Genomic DNA, 22,099 nt, shown 5'->3' with positions numbered 1-22,099 from the left:
TGGAGGCGACAATGCTTCCTTTAATTATTGATGTGGCAGGTCGTGGCCCTGAGGTGTTTCTGTCATGGCCTGCGATCATTCACCAGACAACCCTCCTGTGTCATTAACCAGCTAAATAATTGTGTTTCTTTGATTGATGCTATTCTGATGCATATGAATTAAAGGGATTACAGGAGTGAAGCACAGGGATGGGTCACACATGCAATACCTTTCTTCTACTTTAACTTGTTTCGTGTTTGTAGAGAGTTATGTGAAGCAGCAGGCACCACAATGAGACCTCCTTTGTTTGTTAGATTTACTATTTACAACCTAAAAAATCTATAAAAGTACATAAGCAGGTCTACAGTGCACAAGTGAGCATTCACTTTACTTTTCTTGTGCATGTGCCATCTGGATGCACAGACATTTGTGGACTCTTACAGCCAAACCATGAAATGTCTTCTTTGCCCCCCTTCTGCAGTACAAACTAGTATTGCACTCAGTAGAGTGCATACCTCCACAGAGGCTAAACAGTCCCCTTAGTAAGCAAAACACATACAAAATCACTACATCCAGGTTTCTATTTGGATCTGCATCACATTCCACACACTCACAGATATCAGCCACCTAACCATGCCAGGTTGTTTTCATCAAGACCCATGAATTATTCAGAGAATCAAGGAGAATGTTGAAAAGCGCCCTGCCTCACAAATATTAGATCCACCTCCTGATCTGGATCTACACCACCCAAATCAAGTTTCACAGTAATCCATCCCGTGGTGTTTGATTTTACAAACAAACAAATGGACAGGGGTAAAAACATTATCTCTGCTTAGAAGCAGAATCAAATCTCAAAGCAGTGAAGATGTGCAGCAGAGAGATGCTGTGAGATGCTGGGTTCACTAAATGTGTCAGATCTCTTTCCTGACCCTGCCGTCCTCACTGCTCTGTTTCAGGTTCTCATTTGATCAGCAGGCGTCACTGATTTCTACTACGGAAATGATTATTCCAGAGTTAGTCTGGGGGTAGGATGGCTTTAAGCTGCTCTGACTTTAAGAAGAGGAGCTTTGTCTGCTGATATTAGGGGAAAAAACGTGAAATGTGTGTAAGAACACTTTACAAGAGTAGCACCGAGGATGAGGAATACAGATACATGTATATTGAAGTCTATAAAATGAGCTGTTTTGTTTTCTAGATAATGTGCCTTGATGCCCAAGGTCTTAAAGTTCCTGCTGCAATCAGACGTCCACTCCCAGGAGGTCCCTTGTGGCCACAAAGTTGCAAATACAATAAATTGGAAAAGATCAAACTGACCAAACTGACTATTTAAAAATATCTTTTCAAAACCAGTCACTGGTGCTAATTCAGAAGCACCTGGTGCCTGCGTATTTGGCCTAATGTGCTACAAGCAGACAATTAAACACAACAGCAATTTCCAATTTTTCTTTAAAGAAATTGCTCGGCTCTGAAATTGCCTCCAAATTAGTTTTTTTTGTCCATTTAAAAGAACTGAGTATGTTATTCAAACCAGCAAGAAGAAATGTCCCTGAATCATAAGAGCTTTGTTCTTTACATGAAGATGAAAGTGGACATCTGGTCATGAGGTCTACTTCCTCATGATTGAGGAAGCGTGTATTTTGAACAGATGACTGTTTTCACTATTTCCTCATCTGATCATCCACGTCTATCATCCTGAATCAGGAATCAAAGATGCTCTATTTGTGATGTTACATCCAGAAGTTATCAGAGTGACCTGGTTGTGGTGCTCCAGCCTCTGTGTCTCCAGATCCTGGGTCAGTCTGGTGACGTGACTGAGGGCTTCCTGTAGAGCATGGCTGGGCGAGGAGCTCTGCATCAGGATCTGACTCTGTCTCTGCAGCTTCTTTTGCTCGACAACCATCTGAAGAAAACAAGGAGGGACAGTGGGTAATCCACGGTCGGACACGGCCTAATGTCCTCGCACAGAGAATAAGTGAGGAACATGGAGGGAGAGAGAAACACACTCACTGCTCTGCCAAAGTTCTCTGCCTCTGTCCTCAGACTCTGCTCCAGGCTCAACATGTCCTGCAGGGTCTTGTATTCCTCCACAGCAAACTGAGACACTGGACAAACATTACCCAACTGGCTCATTTACTAGCAGAGATGCATTGACTGTGATACAGTGGTATCTGTGTAATTACTATAGAACAATAAGGCCGTGCTGTTTTCATACAGAACTATTGGTGATATGTAGAAATGAACACCATATGACCTTACCTCTGTTATATTTCCCCAGGAGCTTCTTTTGCTGCACTGTCTCAGCAATTAAAACAGTGTTATCATGTTTCTCCTTCAGCAGCTGCAAGTGGAAGGAGGGTCAGAGCGGAGAAACAATACAGACACTGCTGGTGATGAAGTGCGGATGGGAAAAAAAACATTCATGTAGTTTGAGTGTGTTTCTTTAAAGTTGCTCCATCCATGCGTATTTATGTTTTATTTGATTTCACTCTGCTTCATCCTTTCCTTTCCCTGCTTTGCAGCATACGTGCACACACTCCAACAACCTGTTGAGAAGCGGTCAGACTGTGCACATCACCCATGTGCTTCGATGCATGCATGTTCAACCTTGCACATGCATGTGAAAAAACACAAACACGCATAGAAAAAAAAAACAGCTGGTCTGAATGGACCCATTCATTCATACTTTCAGGGAATTGACTTCAGTCTACACATTTATTACATGTTTCATTAAATCTATTAATTAAACTCAAATTTACTTGAAACGTAATTGATATGAAATGTGAACTCTGTTACCAGTCGAAGATGAAAAGTGACTCTTTAAGCTAGTACCTGCACAAACACCTGTTCCAGCATAAAGATGCTGTAGAGTCCGTTCTGTCATCCATGCTAATGTACTATCTATCGTTTCTTGTCAGGTCAATTCATTTCAACTTTATTTATGCAGCACCAAATCACAATATACATTATTACAATGCACTTTACATAGTGAAGGATTTAACCTACCACCACTGGTTGGGTTGAGCGGAGAGAAATGAGAGAGAGAGAGGAGAGAGATTTAAAAGAACTAGAACAGTAGAAATGTTTGCTAGTCTTACTGAGGACATAGATTTAGAATGAACAATAATATATTGTATTGTGTAGTGTTAGTGACAGGTCAATACAAACAGAAGAAGGTTTGAACTTACTTCCTCTCTGGTCTCCCTCAGTTGGTCTCTCACTGCCTCAAGATCGGTTACTGCTTGAGTTTTCTCCTTTGACGTTAACTCCAACTTACTTTGCAGCTCTGAAACAAAGACGTCGGACAGTGTGAATGTGAAGTGATTGTCTAAGTCTGAGGGACGGCTGGCTCTCAGAGGTTATTTCGTGATTTGCTCCTTTGGTAGAGACCTGCATTCTCAGGTGTCTATGACTATGGGAGACATTGATTGTACCCAAATCTTCCAAACTGGAGGGTAAACAAATATTAAAACGTTATTTCTGTGGGTAGTTGAAGTAAGCTACAGGTAGTTTCACCCCGCTCAGTGTTCTTTTAACCAGCCCTTATGAGAAAACCTGTATTTCGTTTGTGCTGACCATGTGTCTGAGAGTATGAAAATGTAATATAATAATAATACAGCAGAACAGCGGTGAAAAGCTGAGAATGGGCAACACTTGCTTTTAGAATATTTTTTTACGATATGTATAAGTTATATGCACTTTGTATGAATATACAGTGGAATAAAAAAGGACAACAGCAGCATCGACACTTTGTATTTGTCTAGATGGAATTTCTCTCAACTGCTTCATGTGTTAAATTAAAAAACCGGAGGAAGTGGTGTTCCCAGGTGAAGCAGCTCACAGCGGGAGCAGGCGGAGACATTTAGGAGGGTACTTAAGCAGAAAAGGTTGTTGACATCTAAAATTGTTTTAGTGATGGATGGTATGACCTTTGTTGAATAGGACGAGTATTCTGATGAATAAAATCCCCAAATTAAATGAAAATGCCCGGGGTCTCACCTGCGATGTGCTCGGCTCCGAATATACAGCTGATGTATATATGTTAAAAGTGAAAAAACAACACACTGTCCACTAGCTCTCCATTAACATGTTATCATGGATTTTAACTATAATAAGTCTACAGTCTTGGAGCAACGTATTTCTGTATTAATCATTATCAGACTTTATCATTCGCAAATAACTCTCCCTTTTGATGTCAACAGCCTTAAACAACATGATGGGAAAAGCATCATGGAGTGTGAATCCATTATCACCAAAGGTATAATTACTGCTTAACTAAAGGAACTGACCATTACATTTTCCACTGACAGCTGGATGAGAAGAAAACACTCAACATATGGAGTTACTCCTTACTTATCGCATGCATATGCAATGCATCACTTTAATTTTGGTATATATATATATATATACACACATATATATATATACACATATATATATATATATATACTGCTATATATGTATATATATACAATCAACAGATGCAGATACTGCTGTGTTACATATTCTTGAACAGCTACATTCTAACATCACACAGTAAATTCACTTTGACATGTATATGATCTGAAGTGCCTCTTAAGTCATTGCCGCCTCTCTGTTGAATGACAAGATGTGATAAAAAATGCACCTTTAAGGTTGATAATAGCCCACACCACAATTAGGTTCTGCTATATGGCTGAAACTGTAACTAGAATGTATGATAGGTTTGTGGTAAACATGAAACACACATAACCACTGCAGACATCCTGTACCTGAGATGGTGCTCTGGCACTGAGCGGAGAGGCAGACCATGCTGACGGCATTTAAATCTTCACCATCTTCCTCCTCCTCTTCGTCCTCAAGGCTGATCTGTGCGATGGTGCTTGGGCTGATGTGGGACAGCAGCATCATGCTCTTCCTCTTCAGAGAGCGGTTCTGGCGGTTCAGCTGCAGCGAGGACGCGCGGAGAGAATCATGGAAAGACACACAGCCGGGCGTCAGTGAATAAAAGAGACTGATGGCACTGTAAAATTACTTAAAGGTGCTGCAGGTGACATTTTATATTTCTCACAATGAAATCACTGTTTTAACAGGTACTTTTATTTGCTATCCATGTTTCCTGCAAAGCAAAAGATTTAATCTCATAAACACACAGCAGATTTAATCTCGTTGCTGAAGATCATCGGCGCCAATTTCTGGTCACTGATCTAATTGGTTGATTATGTAAAAAACATCATACAAAGTATTGAAAAGCTACACGAAGCACTGCCACTGTCTAGTCTCAGTCTAGTCTAAGTGCATTATTCCAACACAAACAAGCCACAGGGAGTCACAATCACATTTCTCTGCAGGTACACTGTCTGTGAATCAAATTCCTCCGACCTCCAGACCCTACATTTTGGAATCATTCATTTATATCCTGTGAGTTTTCACAAGAAAAGCAAAACATAATGTACAAATCCCACCTCTTCTGAATAGTAATTACTTCTGCAATAACCGTCAATTATTTATATATTTCGCTCATATTATATTCATACCCATTTTACCACATATAGTTATTTTTATATTTAGTCATGTCAAATGCAACTTTGCACCTTGTCTTTTGTGTCTTACTCTCTGTGAATGTTGAACTGCTGCTGTGACACAACAATTTCCCAACTGGGATCAATAAAGTGATCATCTAATCTAATCTAATCTAATCTCATAAATACAGTCCAGTTCCCATTTTCTTTTTACTGCAGTTAAAGCAGCGACCTAAACCCAAAACATTAATCAATTCACATTGAAGTAAACAATTTTGCCATAATAGTGTATGATAATCATAGAGATAATATTCACTGTATATTATCAACTATAGAATGTTTAATTCACTGTATTTTGACCAGAAATAACATGGTTGAAAATGTACAGGCATAAAAGTTAACTCACTTTAAAGTTGGGTAATAACAACGTACTATAAAATCTGTTGGACGTGATTAAATTGCAGTAACAGCAAAACTTTTCAAAGGAGAGGGCTTTTTATTTCTCTGACTGGAGAATAATTTAACGGATAATTGCCGACAGCACGGCCGCGACAATAACACTTCAGACAACTGTAAATAGAGCGATCACAAGGTGCAGCCACAGACACAACCTCTGAACGCACAACTTACGGGCCGTTCTGCACATGTTGCTTTAAAGATGACATGAACCCGACAAAAAGTGACAGAGCCTGCCTCGTGCACTGCCTTCATTTCTCAAATCTGCATCGCCGCTGGAAAACAGTGATGAGGGCGCAGAGAGACAGACGGGGGCAGATGAGATGTTTGTTCTGATTTCCTCGTTTCTTTTGGCCCTGCAATCAGTCATAATGGCAGGACGCATGCAAAAGCAATGATAAGGTGTGAAAAAAGACATCATTAGAGGAGCACAAGCAGATGAAGGAGGCAGAAAAAAAAACAGTGAATATCTCTCCTTTTAGATGTAATCATAGTTTTTTGATGTGGCATGTGTTTGCCTCTTGCATCTCTGTGCATCGTGTTTTTCCGTGTGATTATAACTTCTAACACATATTCTTATTCGGCATTTTTCCTCGAAATTCTTTGCAAATTGATCAGTTTCTATTCTAAGCATTATGCATTCTAATCTGCCACAATGGCCATTCCATTTCTGAAGGTTCAATCAGCAGGACAGCCATATGTTTCAATTAAGGAGACCATCACTAACGCAAAACATGAATGATGCCTATGTGAAGGAGATTGATGCCAATTATGCATGTTTCTTGGTGTCGTCTGAAGGAAGAAAAGTGCCTGGAGGGGAGAAAAAAAGAGGAGAAATAGAAAAGGCGAGTCATAAAAGAAACATTTATTAATGGCATCCTGGTGGGAGCGGATTGCAGCAATTCCATCTTTTGATAATGCCCTTCAGGCTGCATCTTTTCTTTTCTGAAACGCAATCAACAATACATAACATGGAATCACATTATTTCGATAATAATCTACAATTGGTGGCAAGAAAAGTACATATGAAATTATATACTCAGATGAATCAAGGCTGGCATAGCATCGGGAGAGCACTCTGCGGAGTCACAGAGTCACGTCCCCTTCATCTTGCTTTTGATCACACATCAAAAATAAGAAAGATTAAGCATCGGAAACACATTCCGATGTGACTGGTTGTAAATTGCTAACGCCCTCTGCTCGCTTTTTAATTCAAAATATTGAGGACTTAAGGAATTGCTCTGAACTTCAGCCTCATTCAGACAGGGAATATTGGAGAGGCTAAATTATCATCATCTATGAGGAAATGAATAGTTCAGTTTGTCAGTTCTCCTGCGACAACTCCTTGTGTGTTTTGACTTTAATTTAAATGTAAATAAGTGATAAAGGGATGTGTAGGAAATGTGACTTTATATATAATATTGCTGGAATGCTAGTAGAAAGACCAACTCTGTTTAAAAGGGTAATGTGTATGAACCGTATTCTACTAACGGTGCTTACTGGTTAATGAATGCATTCTCAGTCGGGGTCTGGTTATGGTCGATGTTTTATATCGAGGAGGGAGAAGAAAGACGCAGAGAGCAAAACACCGAAGGAACAGATAGCTTGATAGAGAGATCGCCCGCCACACAGCGAGCTTTAGTCTGTATGTTGTCTCTCAAACTATATTCAGTGGAAGTACATGGCCTGCTACATTATGTCTTTTCCGAAGCCAAGTTCCTGCACTTGGTCGGTAGAAGATGAAATCGGGCACAAAATTGTCTCTCAAGACGATGACCATTCCCCATATCTGTCATCATCTGCTAATTATCCACCTTTGTTCAAACCAGCACATCTGATGACAAAGTAGATACTATGACAACAATCTACAGTACATTTGGTCTCCTGTTGTCTGAAAAGAGAATCTTTATATCAGGCCAATGAAATCTTCTCTGACAGACATCTGCATCGTGAGTCATTTCAAATATGTATTTTTTGAAATTTGGTTGAATATGGTTCAAAGTTTCACAGTTACACTTTTATGCAAAAAAAACCTCATGTCCCAACAACATCACGATGTTAAACCTGCAAAACAACGAGACGGGATAAAAACAGAGTGAATAGGAAATCAAGATGAGTGTGATGGTGGACTGAAACCTGGACTGGAAAAGTATTTTGTCTCCAAATCTCCTGACAAAACAGATTAATAGACCTTTAAACAAACATGACACTGAACTGAAAACCACCTGCCTTTCTTACTGTTACTATGGAAGGCAGGGACCAGTCCGCTAGCTTTAAAGCCACAGTTAAATATTAATAATAAATCACAAAATGCTGTACTCTGTGTTGTGTTTTCACCCCTTTTGTTTGTGTGTTTGTAAGTTTAGAAGGAAAATCCTTGACAAATTACAAGGAAACTTGTTGGAGGTAAGGGTCAGTATATGTTGGCTCCAGATCAGGGGGCAGATCCTTTTGTTTTCACTTTCTCGAACATGGAGTGTTCATCAACATTTGCCTTGATTTCTCAGAGAAATAAAAGTTGATGCATGTTAGGGAGACTGATATGTATCAGTGTGTACAATTTAATGCAGATCCTAATAAAATTCTGGATCAAGTGAATGTAAATGTGGTTTCATAAGGCGACTGTTGGGCCTTTTCTAGTTCTACCATTCTAGTTATTAGTGTTAATCAGCAGAGTGATCTTGGTGCTGCTCTTGGTGACCGGCTGGTTTATGGATTATTTATTGTAATGTTTTTGGCCAAAGATGGATATATATATATTTTATTGGTAACATTTATTTTTGGTATACATGCTTTAAACATTGATACACCTCTCTATTTATATAAAACACTGTACTTTCTTTTAAATGTTTAAATATTGTTATTTTGCTGATGTGCTCTGTTACACGTGACATAAAAAGGGAGTTATTCCTCACAGTCGTCGAGGGTTAAGGGCAGAGGATGTCGCACTTTGTAAAGTTTGTTCAGCCCATGAAGCAAAATGTGATTTGTGAATATGGGTTACAAACACATTTTTATTGATGGGTGGTTCAGTCAATTTATGGAGCTATGAGTTATTAGCAGATTATATGAATATGAGGGGTTCAAAGAGCTTTACATTTTAAGATTGTTCCGAAGAAAGTTCATGTAATTACTTGTAATTATGCAAATCATTTTGACAGAATTATCTTAACAGCATCTCTCTGCTCAGCGTTGCTCGTTAGTATTTTATTACATTTAGGAAAGAGAGACTGACTCTCAGTCTCTGTTCAATCATTTTCTCCTGTCACACCTTCATCTTCCTTTTTTTCACCTTATGTCATCAGAAATAGGAAGGAAATGCAACAATGCCAGTATGATAATCGTAAAACTACTGTCCCATCACAGTATTGCAGTCCTTCCCGACCTCCTCTAAACAATGTCGACCTTACATTTCCTTTCCTTTACTTTGACAGATATGCAGGGGCGAGAAGGACGTTTCAGACTCAGTCAATTCTGTTGAGAAATATGATGCATTGGTTTTCAGAAGGCGGAGAGAAATAAAATTGTATTTTGAGAGTGTTTGAAGTCCAACCCCTTTCTTAGCAATCATTTGGTTTTGTTATTGTTTGTGGTGGTTATTAAAAATGAAGGACTTTTAAATAAATATCTCTCCTTTCCTCTCTCTCTCTCTCTTTCTGTGTGTGTGTGTGTAAATAATATAAAAAACTTAAGGCTACATTTCTTCAACATATCAAGAGTATTATAACAGAAACTGGCCTAGATGTAACATATGAACATTTGACTAATGTTATATAACTGCAGTCATATGTTGTGTGTCAGTTTAAGGCTTTTAAAACTTGTAAACAAAATGTTAAGTGAATTGCAGCAATGCTCAGCAGACCGGGAAAATCTATGAGTAGCAGGAGCTTCTTAATAGTGAAGAAATCCCCAAATCCTTAGCCGCCAGTGAAATCATCTTTGAGCCAAAAGTATTCCTCAACAACCCAGTCCAGTTCCCAGACGCTGTATAGTATTTGGACCAGTCCAAATCTTACTTGTCACTCGTATAAGATGAGGATGAAAAACAATCCAAAGGAAAGAGGACCACTGGAGGCTCAAGGACGCAAGAAACAAAAAAGGCATTAAAGTCAACCTTCACCATAATTCTCCCTCAGCCTCCCACTGCCCAAAATCTGCTCCAGCCAGGTGGACTGAGGGGGCTTTTGTCCAGAAATTGAATGAGAAATGATTACAGTGATAAGCTCAACACCAGTGGGCTGCAAAATCACTACGTGCCAAGCTTCCCCGCTCTCAATCACAACTCACATTTTAGCAAAAAAGTGTGCTCTGAATCAAAAGAGTCCAATACAATTTTACACACTAAGATATGGGGACAGCAGCAGAACTGGAGGACCACAGAGTGCTTCTGATTGCAACACCCAAATTGAATGTGTCAGTGTGTGATGGTTTCTGGAATACACAGACCAGAGAGACATCTTCAGACTGATTTGATGCTGCAGTATTGATTGAGCCAAACTTATTCAACATCAGCAGATTCAGATTACAGTAGTTCTAGCTTGCTTTATCTTGGTGACGGGATTTCCTTGATTGTGATCATGTTGTTGGACTTATGGTCCACGTTAGTCATGTAAGAGAGAGACAGCAAGTTCATTGTCTCATCGCGAAAAACTGTTGAGTTTCTTTTAACAGTCCTGCGATAATGTACGTTATAATTTGGCACTATAAAAATACAATTAAATTGAATAGAGGAAAAAGAAGAACTGCACCTTAGAGGCCAGGGCTTCAGCACTTTCTCGACACGTCCTCTCGATCTCCAGGTTCTCCTGAATGACGCTGACCTCTTCGATGACCATCTGAGACACTAGGAACAAAGACGAGTAAAGACACAGAAAAGCACACACTGACTTCATTGTCAAACTTGAGGCTGGTGTACATTGTGCTCCAGATGATTGACCTCACTGATCACTCATGTCCACTGAAGCAAAAACAGCCAGCGTCAAAATTCAGACCATGGGATTTCTGCTAAAACCAACTAATTAGAACAAGCAGCACGAACTGTCACAGAACACACTAAGTGATTAACTACTGCAAATACTTGTACATTTACTGTGCACTGAGAACAGAACAGAAAGTATTTAGCCTTTGTTTCCTTGAAATTACATGTATGTGTTATTTTGTTTTTGACCAATGAATCTAAAAGGAATATGCTGCTCGGATTATGTTGAGTGGCAACTTTTTTTTCAGATTGGTGCTACATTTTGCACAGAAGTCTTGCTGACGCATTGCACTGTTGACTCATTATTTGATCAAAACCAGGATCACTGCCAAACCCTAACCAAGAGCTTTGAGTTGCCTGAATTTAACCACATAAATACAAAAGTAAATTTCCCTTTAGAGTGGATATTCTATAGAATGTACAAATAAAAGAAATTACCAGTCAATATGTACATATCCTTTCAGTATGATCATTTCTTATAAGTGTGACTTTGCTATTATGTTAAAACAAAGACATAATCTAAGCAGCATTACACTGTAACACATGAGTGTGGTGGTTTAACAATGTTGTCCTTGCTCAAGAGTTCATTGACCCATGTCACAACATGAACTGGAGCTCTGTTGAACCAGTAATAGAGGCAGAGTTCGGATCCTGCTCTGAAATAAAAGTAGCACCTCACTGCAGAAATAGTTATTTGATATAAGACAGGCTGCAGTTCCCAAACACAAATGTGATTTACAATCTACTCAGAACTCCACACCAGCCACCCAGAGGAAACAGAATTCTACATTTAGCTAAAATGATACTAAGTATTATCAGCGAAATGAGTATGTGTTATATAATATTATGTGTTATTAATAAATGATGTTATTATATTTGTTTTTCAATCACATATTTTTGATTTATTGTAATTAAGATATGTATTACTACATTTATCATCTCATAAGAACTGTTTGAAATATAGTGGAAAAAAGTATGAAATGGCCGACAATGAAAATACTGTGATGTACAAATACCTCAAGATTCTACCAAAGTACTGTACTAAACTTGTTATACTTGCTAAGAGGGGTCTTTACAGTGCCTCAAAGTGCGGACTAATAAGTTCCAACATTGACACAATGTTATTAAAGAAAAATAAGTCAACAGTAAAATGTAACCACACCCACTCCTATCAGCCCTCTTATCGAAGCCACGCCCCAAAACACATGACCCTGCACTGAAAGGTAACTGCCAGAAGCCGTCTTTCTTCTGGGACTCACTCACTTCTCATCTCTGCCTCTGCGGTGTGAGTCTGTCTGGCTAAAGACTCCGGTCATGCACAGTGACAGCACAGCCGGCAGGTAGATTGGTTAGTGGCAGACAGCTCCGCCGCCCAATCATTTCATTCAGCCTGATTGAAATGATTGGTTGTGTTTACTACAGTCCTGCGTGGGCCACAGATACATTTGCCCAACCTCTGCCCAACTAATAAAACCACACATTAATGAATGGAAATAAATCAATGGTCCATGATGAAACATGGACATAATTGTTTGGCACGTTCATCTTAATATTCATACTCTTCGTAGCCTTTGCTGATGTGACAATGTTATTGAAATATAGCAAATAAAACTCTACTTAATTCTTTCAATACAAACTTACTAAGTTGACTCATGGCTATTGAACCTGATCAAAATGCCATGAAGGAAACAAATAACATGATTGGAATGTTCTAAATGAGTGGGTGCATACCTGTGACTTCTCACTTCATTGCACAGTTAATTGAGATAAGAGTGCCACAACACTTGACACTGAAGTATATTTCTGCTTGGCATTGTGTCTGCCATCTGAGTAGCCTCAACGGTGAGTGACCTGTGTGCACCATTATGATTTGGATTCAAAAGGAAGTGAACTAAACAATGTTACCGATGCATCTTTTATTCAGATAATTTTCCCTACCTTTTTTATTTTCCTCAGCCAAGGCCGATGTGTATTGAGTATAGACTGAATAGGAAACAACTTTAGAGCATAAGACTATGAATAATAGTTTAGGGTGTGTGTGGGATTTTTTGTTCAGAATATTACATGTGATGCTGCACTGAACCCAGGGTGAAGGAAAACATTTGCCTTTATGCCTTATTTCTTAGCTAAACTACATCGAAAATTATATATGAGAACAATGGTGAATTTTTATCTTATGAAACACTGAAGGGAATTAGATGAAGAAAAGATCATATTTATATCTACTACTGGATGTTTTTCTTATAAAAATATACAATGTTTAATGAATATACCATAACGATCTTATATCCTCCTCTTTAAAGATCAGTAAAGTCCATGCAGGATTATTTCAACGTCCCTGATACATATCTACGTTAAAGGTGCATTACCACATTTTTGGACAGCATGAGAACAATCTGAGCACACAACATCTCACGTATTTTGGAGAAAAAAAACCCCACATGAGGTCATAGAGCTTTCGACCGATGAATGCCATAGCTCACAATAATCAGACATTTGACAGTTCCATGACAAGTGGGAGGACTCCAGATGTTTTACGGTCAAAAATGCTCAACAACTGAATATAAGTGAACTTTAAATTCAAATTACAGGCCATCTATGAAGCTTATATTTCAAGCTTTGACTAGCATAAGATACGACTTAATGTTATCCACTTTTAAAAATACTGCGACTGCATGACCACGAAGTGTGTGAGGAGATATTCATTGTATGGCCACATCTTTCATAGCAGCTCAAAATGTATGATCTGGATCTGTGCAGGAAACAAACAGTGGATGTCCACTTTCAGCTTCCAAGAGTATTTACAATGGCTTTAGCAAATATTTCAGAATCACACACACTGTTGCTGCTGCTGCTGGACATTAAGTGCTATATATTTTTCCAGTCACCTCTATGCACACACGAGACATTAAATGATATACAAGTTCAAATCTATTGATTGGTGCAGGTTTGAACTAAAGCTCGGAAGCAGAAAAAAAATCTGATTACAATTCCATGATGTTGTTTAAGATGCAATCACACCTCAATAGAAAAAGGATGCCCACAAACAATGTCCTGCCACTTAACTAATGAAGCATTGTGGTTGAGCGAGGGAGATATTCAGCATTAGTGCCATTGCTGTGGGCCATTCGCTGACACCTAATTAAGAAGTTGATGAACACCGGCGTTGGGCAATATCCACGTTCCTCCAGCGCCTTGCACATCAGTCACTGAATAGCACTTAGCTGCCAGTTTTCATCCCCAGCCCTGTCTCCCTTCCTCTTTGCCTGTCTCCATAATGCTGTGACCACACTCAACCTATGAAAGGACGCCTTGAACTAAATGACATGTTAATTATAATTACTGGTAGCCATGGTAAATAAACAGCGGTGGAAGTGTTGAAAGTGTATGAGCGCGAGTCGACGGGGCCCTCTGACTCGTCAGAACTGGCAGTCTTAATTGTAAGTTTCGACCTCCCCATCATCATCACTACATTTTTTTTCTCCCCTCTTTTTTGTGTCTGTCTTTTTTCATCCTCCTCTCAGGAAAGACAGTGATTACCCCTGTGCCGACGTGCTGCATAATGGTATCAGCGCCGCCAACGGAGCAGTGAATTAAATTGTATCTGCAGCCGCTGTGAAGCCTTGATGAGGGGGGCAGATGCCTTTGTGGTGTTATCATTATAACACAATGGTCATGTTGTCATCAACCTTGCCATCGGCAATTGAAAAGGCATGATTGTGTGTTGGGAGCTTTTTCTCCTGTCCTCCCGCTTGTACCCCCCCCCGCAACCAGCCCTGTCGCCCCACCCCCAGCCGTTTCGTTGTGAATAGGAGCAATTTTCTAAGAGCTATGAAATCACGTAATAGGTCCTAATATGCAGCTGCTTGGCACAGTGAGGCAGCTTCTATTAACAAGGAAGTCAAACACAATATGTGTTTTGGCTGGAGAATCACATGAATACATGAGTACGGGCCAGATTTATTCAGATGAAAATCCACACAACTGTCACCATTACAAAGACAAACTATTTGCTCCATCTTTTGACATGTGGTGCCCTATGTCAAATTCTGTCTCAACTAAAGTGGTCATAGCAAAGCATTCAAGTTGTAAAGAAAATCATTTTGGAGAATTGAACGGTGGGCGAAAACATCAGAGATATATCTGCAGTGTTAGGAAACAGATTCATGATGAAAGAATAAAGCATTTCTTTAGAACACATGTTCTATTGACAGTGCATTTATTATTCTATCATTGAACATATTTCAATCTGATATGTATTTTTAAGGACGGAATGTATTTCCCATAATGACTTAGTGCCAGTGGATATGTTGACATCAAACACACAACATCTAATAAATATTTGAACGAAAAATTAAAAAGTACTGCTTAAGTCCCCTCATCAGATGTATTTATATCAGATGTTTAGGTTTTCTCATCACATTTGATCAGAAATATTTATTTACATAAAAATGCTCCACGGGTCAATTTAAATGAAAGCAGCAGTATACCAATGTTTTATATGTATTTCATCAGTGTTTCACATATATTGATATATTTCTTTTTCACAAATTGAAATTTGTAAAATATTATTCAATTATATGTCTCCATACATGTTTGACCCCCCTTTCTCTATCGATCTCAAAAACTCATAAGGTTTTGTCCTGAGGAGGCACAATTGGTGAAACAGAGGATGAGAATTATAAGAAAACACACATGGGAAAGCTGAATAGAGTGACTAGTATGATTAATTATCGATCAAATGTTTAATTTCTAACAGGGTTCAACTAGTGCTGCTGTGGCAGCAAGAGAGTGTCAGGGAGGGGTTGCTGCAGCTAATGAAGACAGGGAGGAGGACAGCAGCCACCATGCTGCTCTGGCAGAGCCAGCTGGGACAGAAGCAACAGGTATGACCGACAGCAAGCTCAGAGAAAGAGCTGCGTATATTCTACAGGTGTTCATTTAACACCAACTATTAAACTATACAAATATTTATCGTGGGGAATCTTACATAGAGATTCTAACCACTGTCAAACCAGCCAACAACAGAGACGTCAGATAAACCAGGTGAAGCAGACGATGATGACATGGAGCATTAGTTATCATGCACCGATATCTACAGGTAGATTATTGAATGCCATGCTCCTACATGTGGGGAATCGGATTCCACCTCTTTACCACCTCTGACCTAAACTCTCTCTGTGCCAGTCAAGTTTGAAGAAAAAAAATATACAGTTCTGTGGGTCGAGTAGATGCATTGTGGGAACTGGGAACCATAAGTATTTTTAAATCAACTTACACACTGTACATGAGTGTCTCTAACCCTGGCCTCACCCAGGTTTGTCCCACAGACTCTACCTCAGACACCACTCCTTATCGCTTTCATCTCACTCTGTGGAAATGCTCTGGGCCATGACAGATGAACTTACCTTGCTGGATCTCATTGAGCTCTTTGATGGCCATGTCTCTCTCCTCCTCCAGCCTCTTGCACTTTAGAAAGACAGACACAGGAGCTTTAACACAGGATCACTGCAGTTTGAATCATCCTTCAACCTGTCTGCCTCTACAGCGTGACACGTATCTTACGATGCATTGAAAAACACATTCTATAGAGCGCTGAGGGGAAGATGAGGGAACTTGAGGCTGGCATAAAGAAATTGTTCATGAATCGTAATCCAGGTAAAAGTTCGAAATAAGCGTGATATCGATTTGCCACAGGGGGATGTGTTCGAGTTACATGGTCAAACCATTTAGCCACGTCCACGACTGACACATGTAACAAGATTCTTCCAGGACAAACATAAAAAATTCCTTCACATTAAAACAGGGTCCTGGCACCAGTCGGTGCTTAGACCCTAATACCCAGAATCCTATAGCCCTCTGTACAATTTCAAATGCATTTTTAAAAAATGAGAGTGTGTAGGGGAGAATATCTGACCCACATTTGGTGCAGTGCAGCTTTATTTGCCTGTAGAACAGTAAAAACATTTCTCTCAAACCCTTTGTTTGTGCCGTGAGCAGAGCTTTTAATAATGCCCTTCAACAGCCACCTCTCCATGTCATCTCGCTCTATTTACACATACAGTGCTACTGTTTCTCTGCTCTTATCTTTAATCACCATTAATCATCATTCGGTAAAAATGTCTCTTCATCCAGCTTTAATGAATTTTTCTCTCAGTATAAGGACGCGGCTCTCCCTGTCTCCCCTGCTGCTGTTGTATTTACTGTAAGCGATCGTACTGTAACTCACCTACAGGACATCCATGGTGTGGGAGACGCTCAGAACTGGACCAACTCTGCATACTGTCGAACATACAATGACTATGACTGTAAACCTGTGCAGTATGAACACTCACCTCCGTGGTTGCTGTGTCATGCTTCTTCTGCAGGCTTTCATACTCCTGTCGGGCTATGGGGAGCAAAGGATGCCAGTGAGCCATCTTCTTTAGGCAAATGTCAGTGAAGAGAGCAGTACTCATATGTTCCTGTTGTACAGTCAACGTGTGGAAACTTGTCCAGCACGTGAGAACTTCTCATCCAGTGACTACTGCGACTCGTGTCCAGTGACTGGCATGGGGATTTGAATATAGCAACAACTCAGGTGGACCTGAGTATCTGCCCTGTGCTGTTACTGCAATAGTAAGAGGAAGTAAGAGGGACTACCCTCCATAATATATTTGTACTAACACATAATGTGGCTGGTCACTGCCAAGATAAGACATGTTAAGTAGAGATAAATGGTAATAGTACTTTTTACAATATATTTAATGTATTTATTATGAAAAAAAAAAAATACAAATGAGTTTAGAAACTGGGACTGTACCTTACAGGCATGAGCAATACACCTCACACACATGCTACTACACATGCTACTGTGTACAAGTTTTCCCCACGGAACAACATGTTGACCAGTGGCCACATTTAGCCTGTTTACTCATTGCGCTGTCATGAATTAAGGAAGTGACTAAAGATATTCTTCTTCTGCAGTGAAGTGAGGTTTTTATAAAGGAACAGTCTGACATCTTGGACTTTACAGTATGGTTCTAGGAGAGGAAGAAGAGAGTGAAGAGTAAAAATAACTGTAGGGAGACACTGAGTATCCTTGTTCTTTACTTGAACTAATGACAAACAGTGTACACAACGTACCAGCTCCACCACAAGCAGATGAGACAATTTGTTGGTCCAGTGTTATTTAGATAGATAGATAGATAGATAGATAGATAGATAGATAGATAGATGAATACAGATAGATAGATAGATGGATAGATAGATAGATAGATAGATAGATAGATAGATAGATAGATAGATACAGTTAGATAAATGGACAGATGGATAGATAGATGAATACAGATAGATAGATGGACAGATGGATAGATAGATAGTTAGATGGATAGACGGATAGATGTATAGACAGATGGATAGATGGATAAATGTATAGATGGATAGATGGATAAATATATAGATGGACAGATGGATAGGTAGACGGATAGATAGATGGATAGGTAGACGGATAGATAGACGGATAGATAGTTAGATGGATAGATAGACAGTTAGACGGATAGACAGATAGACAGATGGATAGATGGATAGTTAGACGGATAGATAGATAGATAGATAGATAGTGGATGGATGGACAGACAGACAGAGAGACAGACAGATATAATTAGATGGATAAACGGAGAGATAGATAGATAGAGAGAGAGATAGATAACCACAGTAAGCATAATAACCTGTTGTAAAAAGTGCTTTACATGTTATAAGGTGCAGCACCCTCCCAATGATCTGCGTGGTTGGTTTGGATAGATGGCACCTGAGCCGTCTCCCTGATGGTAAAAGCTTTGTCTTCAGTTATTGCTCACCCTGTCTTCACCAACAGGACCTCACAGATCATTGTCATACAGTCTTACTGGACCGATTCTGTGCAGTTCACTTCTATTATTCAGATCATAAAAACTACCAGGCAGTGGAGCAGGAGGTGTGATATCCAGCAGTTCTTGTCATACTGCCTCAAGCTGTATTAGTGGTCATAGGTCCGAAATATGATGTGGAATGAAATACATTTACTCAAACTCCTACTCCATATCATTTAAAGGGAAATATTTTGGTATTCTATTATATATCAGTATTATAAATATTAAAAGTTGAACTCCTGAAGAAGTAAAGATTGAAATGAGTGAAGTCAGCAGTGTTAATAATTAACGAACATAAACACGAGTTGGTCTGAAAGGAAACTCCTGAAGAGTCGGTGTGTGAGACTCAGTGATTTCTGACCGGTTCGTGCTCGTGTGTGTTCGGACATGAGGGCAGCGTGTGTGTGGAGTGGACAGGAGCGTGTGACTCACCCTGGTTTGACAGCTGGTTGATCACGCGGATCTTGTCCAGCTCCTCTGCAGCCATGATGACGAACCGAGTGAGCTCAGCTGAACAGGAAGTGACAGGTGAGACACACCTGTCGTGTTCAGCACAGTAACACGTCCCGCCAGCCGGGGGAACACCGGCGCCATTTTAATAGTCCCCCCCCGCTTCATTTATTAATTATACTATTCATTCATTACAATAGTAATAACGTGGGGGGAAGTTACATGACATTATTAATAATATATACAGTAACATGTATATATGTGAATAGGTAATAAATGAAACGTGATTAAATGTATTGGTTGCTGTAGTAGATTCTCCACTGACACTCAAAAAGAGATGTCTGAGAGTAAGCAGTGTTTCAGAATAGAAAGGGGATACAAACACTTTCAGTCACAAAGCTCATCGACATTTGTTTAACACTTTATATAAATGATGAGCGAAGCCATCGTCATGCGAGGAGGCCGACACCGAGCCCACGAAGTGTCAGATCTTCCCATTTAAAACCAGACAAGGTTTCTCGTATAATTTAATTTATTCATGGACACACAAACTCACAAAACCAGTATACACAACAAAGAATTAGTTTCTGCAAACACAGGAATGTTTAACATACTTCTTTTGACTCTCCCATGACACAAATCAAAACAATAAAACACAAATAATGTTATCATCCACTGCATCCTCTCAAGAGAAGATATAGAGGAAGTGAGAGTGCCCTGCAGAGGGGAGAGAGGGGTCAAGAAGTACCAGAGGAGCAACACACAGGGAACATCTGGACTCTGCTGGTTTGTACGTTCACTCAGGATGTTGTGGATGGTAACAGAAGATTTCAGAAATGGTAAACCTGAATTTCGACATAAAAGAAAAAAAAAATACAGGATTTGTCTTTATTAAACAATATACAGGAGGGTGGACAAAATATGAGAAACAGCAGATTGTAAGGTTGCCCTCAGGTTAATACCAATATGGTGACATTGATGAAGCGGCGAGTTTGTATTGTTCTGAAAATAATCATTTAAAGTGTGCCGCTTTGTTTAGAAGATGACAATCAAGTGGAATTATCACCCTCTGACATTCTCAATAAGAAAACCAAACTTATGAGCGTCACCTTAATGGTACTAACTGCAGGGCTACTGCTGTATTTCAGGGTGTTTGTAATTTTGTCGACCTCCATATGTAGACACTTCTTTTTTCCATTAGAAGACTCTTGTTTTTAGCTGGGGATGGATATTTCATAGTATTTATTGACAAAAAGAGGGAGATCCAGCAGTAACACACCCCGATGAATAAATACTGATCTATAATTTTATAGAAATGCTCACGTTTTCGCAATCACAGGTAGATAGTACAACTACAGACACTTTTCATACACAACTTCTGGACAAAGATACACTACAGTACATCTATAGAAGGGGAAGATTATTGCCCTGGTCTCATTCAGGGCGGGGGAGAAGAGGGGGGTGATGCTGGGGTTATTCATAGGAGGGAGACAAGAAGAATTGGAGGTAATAAGAACTATGGAGAAATAGAAGATGACGATTGGGATCTGCAAAGACAATGTCGGCCTCGGAGCCCCTGGAAGTGCAGAGAGGAGTAAAGGAAAAGGAGGATGGTGGGTAGAAGGGGTGAGTGGAGGTACAGCCAGAGCAATCCTTTGTGCGCTTCAGTGGCGAACGGCAGACTCCCTCGGGTAAAACTCAGCCAGGGTGCTCTGAGGAATCCTCTTCAGCATCTCCTTGGGGAAGATTCGCAGCAACTGCCAGCCAATGTCCAGGGTCTCGTACACTGTCCTGTTGTCGTATGGGCCTGAAGGAGACATAACGGTGAAGGTTAGTATCCAAACATACAATTAAATAATGCTGCCACGCATAAAGTTTTAGGCAGAAACCGCTATTCAAAGCCAACTGTCAAGGAAAGAAATATCAGGTATTCAAGCTGCAGTCAATTACTTTTTGATCACTTGAATCCATAAAATGTACAGATCAGGTAGAAAGGCTAGTTCAACATTCATCCAATCTAATTAAAAACACCCCACTTAACATCCAGCACTGACTAATATTAATATTTGGTGGATAATGTAACTGATATTTTAGAGTTTTTATTAACCTACCTGCATGTGCTGCCATGTGATGATGCAGCTTTTCCACAACATAACCCAGAGCAGCCAATTTCTAATACCGCTCATAAACCCCCACCTGAACGTTAACATGATCCTGAACATAGATTTCCCCTTTCAGATAGCGCTGCTTTCTGTTTCTCTGAGCTCTGATCAAACCTCCCTCGGCCAGAAAGCAGTAACCTACACCAAACAATATTTTCCAGAAACAAACAAAAACCTGGAAATACACTGTTAACTGTTGTTAGTTAAAATATAAATATAGTGACGGCATACACATTTTCAGCTTTGCTGGGCAGCACAAAGAAAATCTGATTTTCTCCAAGCTCAACTCTGTTCTGAGTATTTAAATGACAGCTTCGCGACTTGACAACTACGTGAAAGCAGTGAACGAACAAATCTGTTGTCTGTCTATGGGCCCATCTTACACTTGGTGCAAGTATCTTTGCTAGTTTAAGACCAAAGCAGTCGTCATTTTTCAAATCAAGTTCCAACCTTATTTTGAATAGCAAATTAACTTTCGTTCATCGAAGCATTCATGTGGTTAAAATTAGCAGTGGTGCTTTTAACCCCCCCAAAAAACCTGGTCACCTGCACATTATCAAGATGGTAATGTTTTAATAGATGTAGACAACACACACACACACTCCTGCTACCAACCCGCCTAAATAAAAGAGCAGACCTAATAAATATTACTTTCTGTGGTGAAGCCCCAGCTTGAGCTGCATGAGC

The 22,099-nt window shown here is 39.7% G+C and overlaps 2 protein-coding genes across 3 annotated transcripts in view; both read right to left on the bottom strand.

Annotated features, from left to right (window-relative positions):
- Window positions 1-19,380, bottom strand: part of shtn1 (shootin 1) — a 28,498-nt gene extending 9,118 nt beyond the window's left edge. For both annotated transcript variants that reach the window (XM_020088331.2, XM_020088320.2), the window contains exons 1-9: window positions 19,233-19,380; window positions 17,247-17,299; window positions 16,320-16,380; window positions 10,682-10,776; window positions 4,728-4,902; window positions 3,165-3,262; window positions 2,236-2,317; window positions 1,987-2,081; window positions 1,733-1,879 (exon numbers count right to left, since the gene is read on the bottom strand). In XM_020088331.2, coding sequence (XP_019943890.2) covers window positions 1,733-1,879; window positions 1,987-2,081; window positions 2,236-2,317; window positions 3,165-3,262; window positions 4,728-4,902; window positions 10,682-10,776; window positions 16,320-16,380; window positions 17,247-17,299; window positions 19,233-19,287 — 861 coding nt within the window. In that variant the 5' untranslated portion in view covers window positions 19,288-19,380. The remainder of the gene's footprint in view (window positions 1-1,732; window positions 1,880-1,986; window positions 2,082-2,235; window positions 2,318-3,164; window positions 3,263-4,727; window positions 4,903-10,681; window positions 10,777-16,319; window positions 16,381-17,246; window positions 17,300-19,232) is intronic.
- Window positions 19,381-19,764: 384 nt separating this feature from the next.
- Window positions 19,765-22,099, bottom strand: part of atp6v1ba (ATPase, H+ transporting, lysosomal, V1 subunit B, member a) — a 30,807-nt gene continuing 28,472 nt past the window's right edge. Inside the window, exon 14 of the mRNA XM_020095751.2 lies at window positions 19,765-21,057. Coding sequence (XP_019951310.1) covers window positions 20,915-21,057 — 143 coding nt within the window. The 3' untranslated portion in view covers window positions 19,765-20,914. The remainder of the gene's footprint in view (window positions 21,058-22,099) is intronic.

Source organism: Paralichthys olivaceus, chromosome 14, assembly GCF_024713975.1.
Source record: "Paralichthys olivaceus isolate ysfri-2021 chromosome 14, ASM2471397v2, whole genome shotgun sequence".
Classification (NCBI taxonomy): domain Eukaryota; kingdom Metazoa; phylum Chordata; class Actinopteri; order Pleuronectiformes; family Paralichthyidae; genus Paralichthys; species Paralichthys olivaceus.
This window is presented reverse-complemented; position numbering and strand designations above follow the sequence as displayed.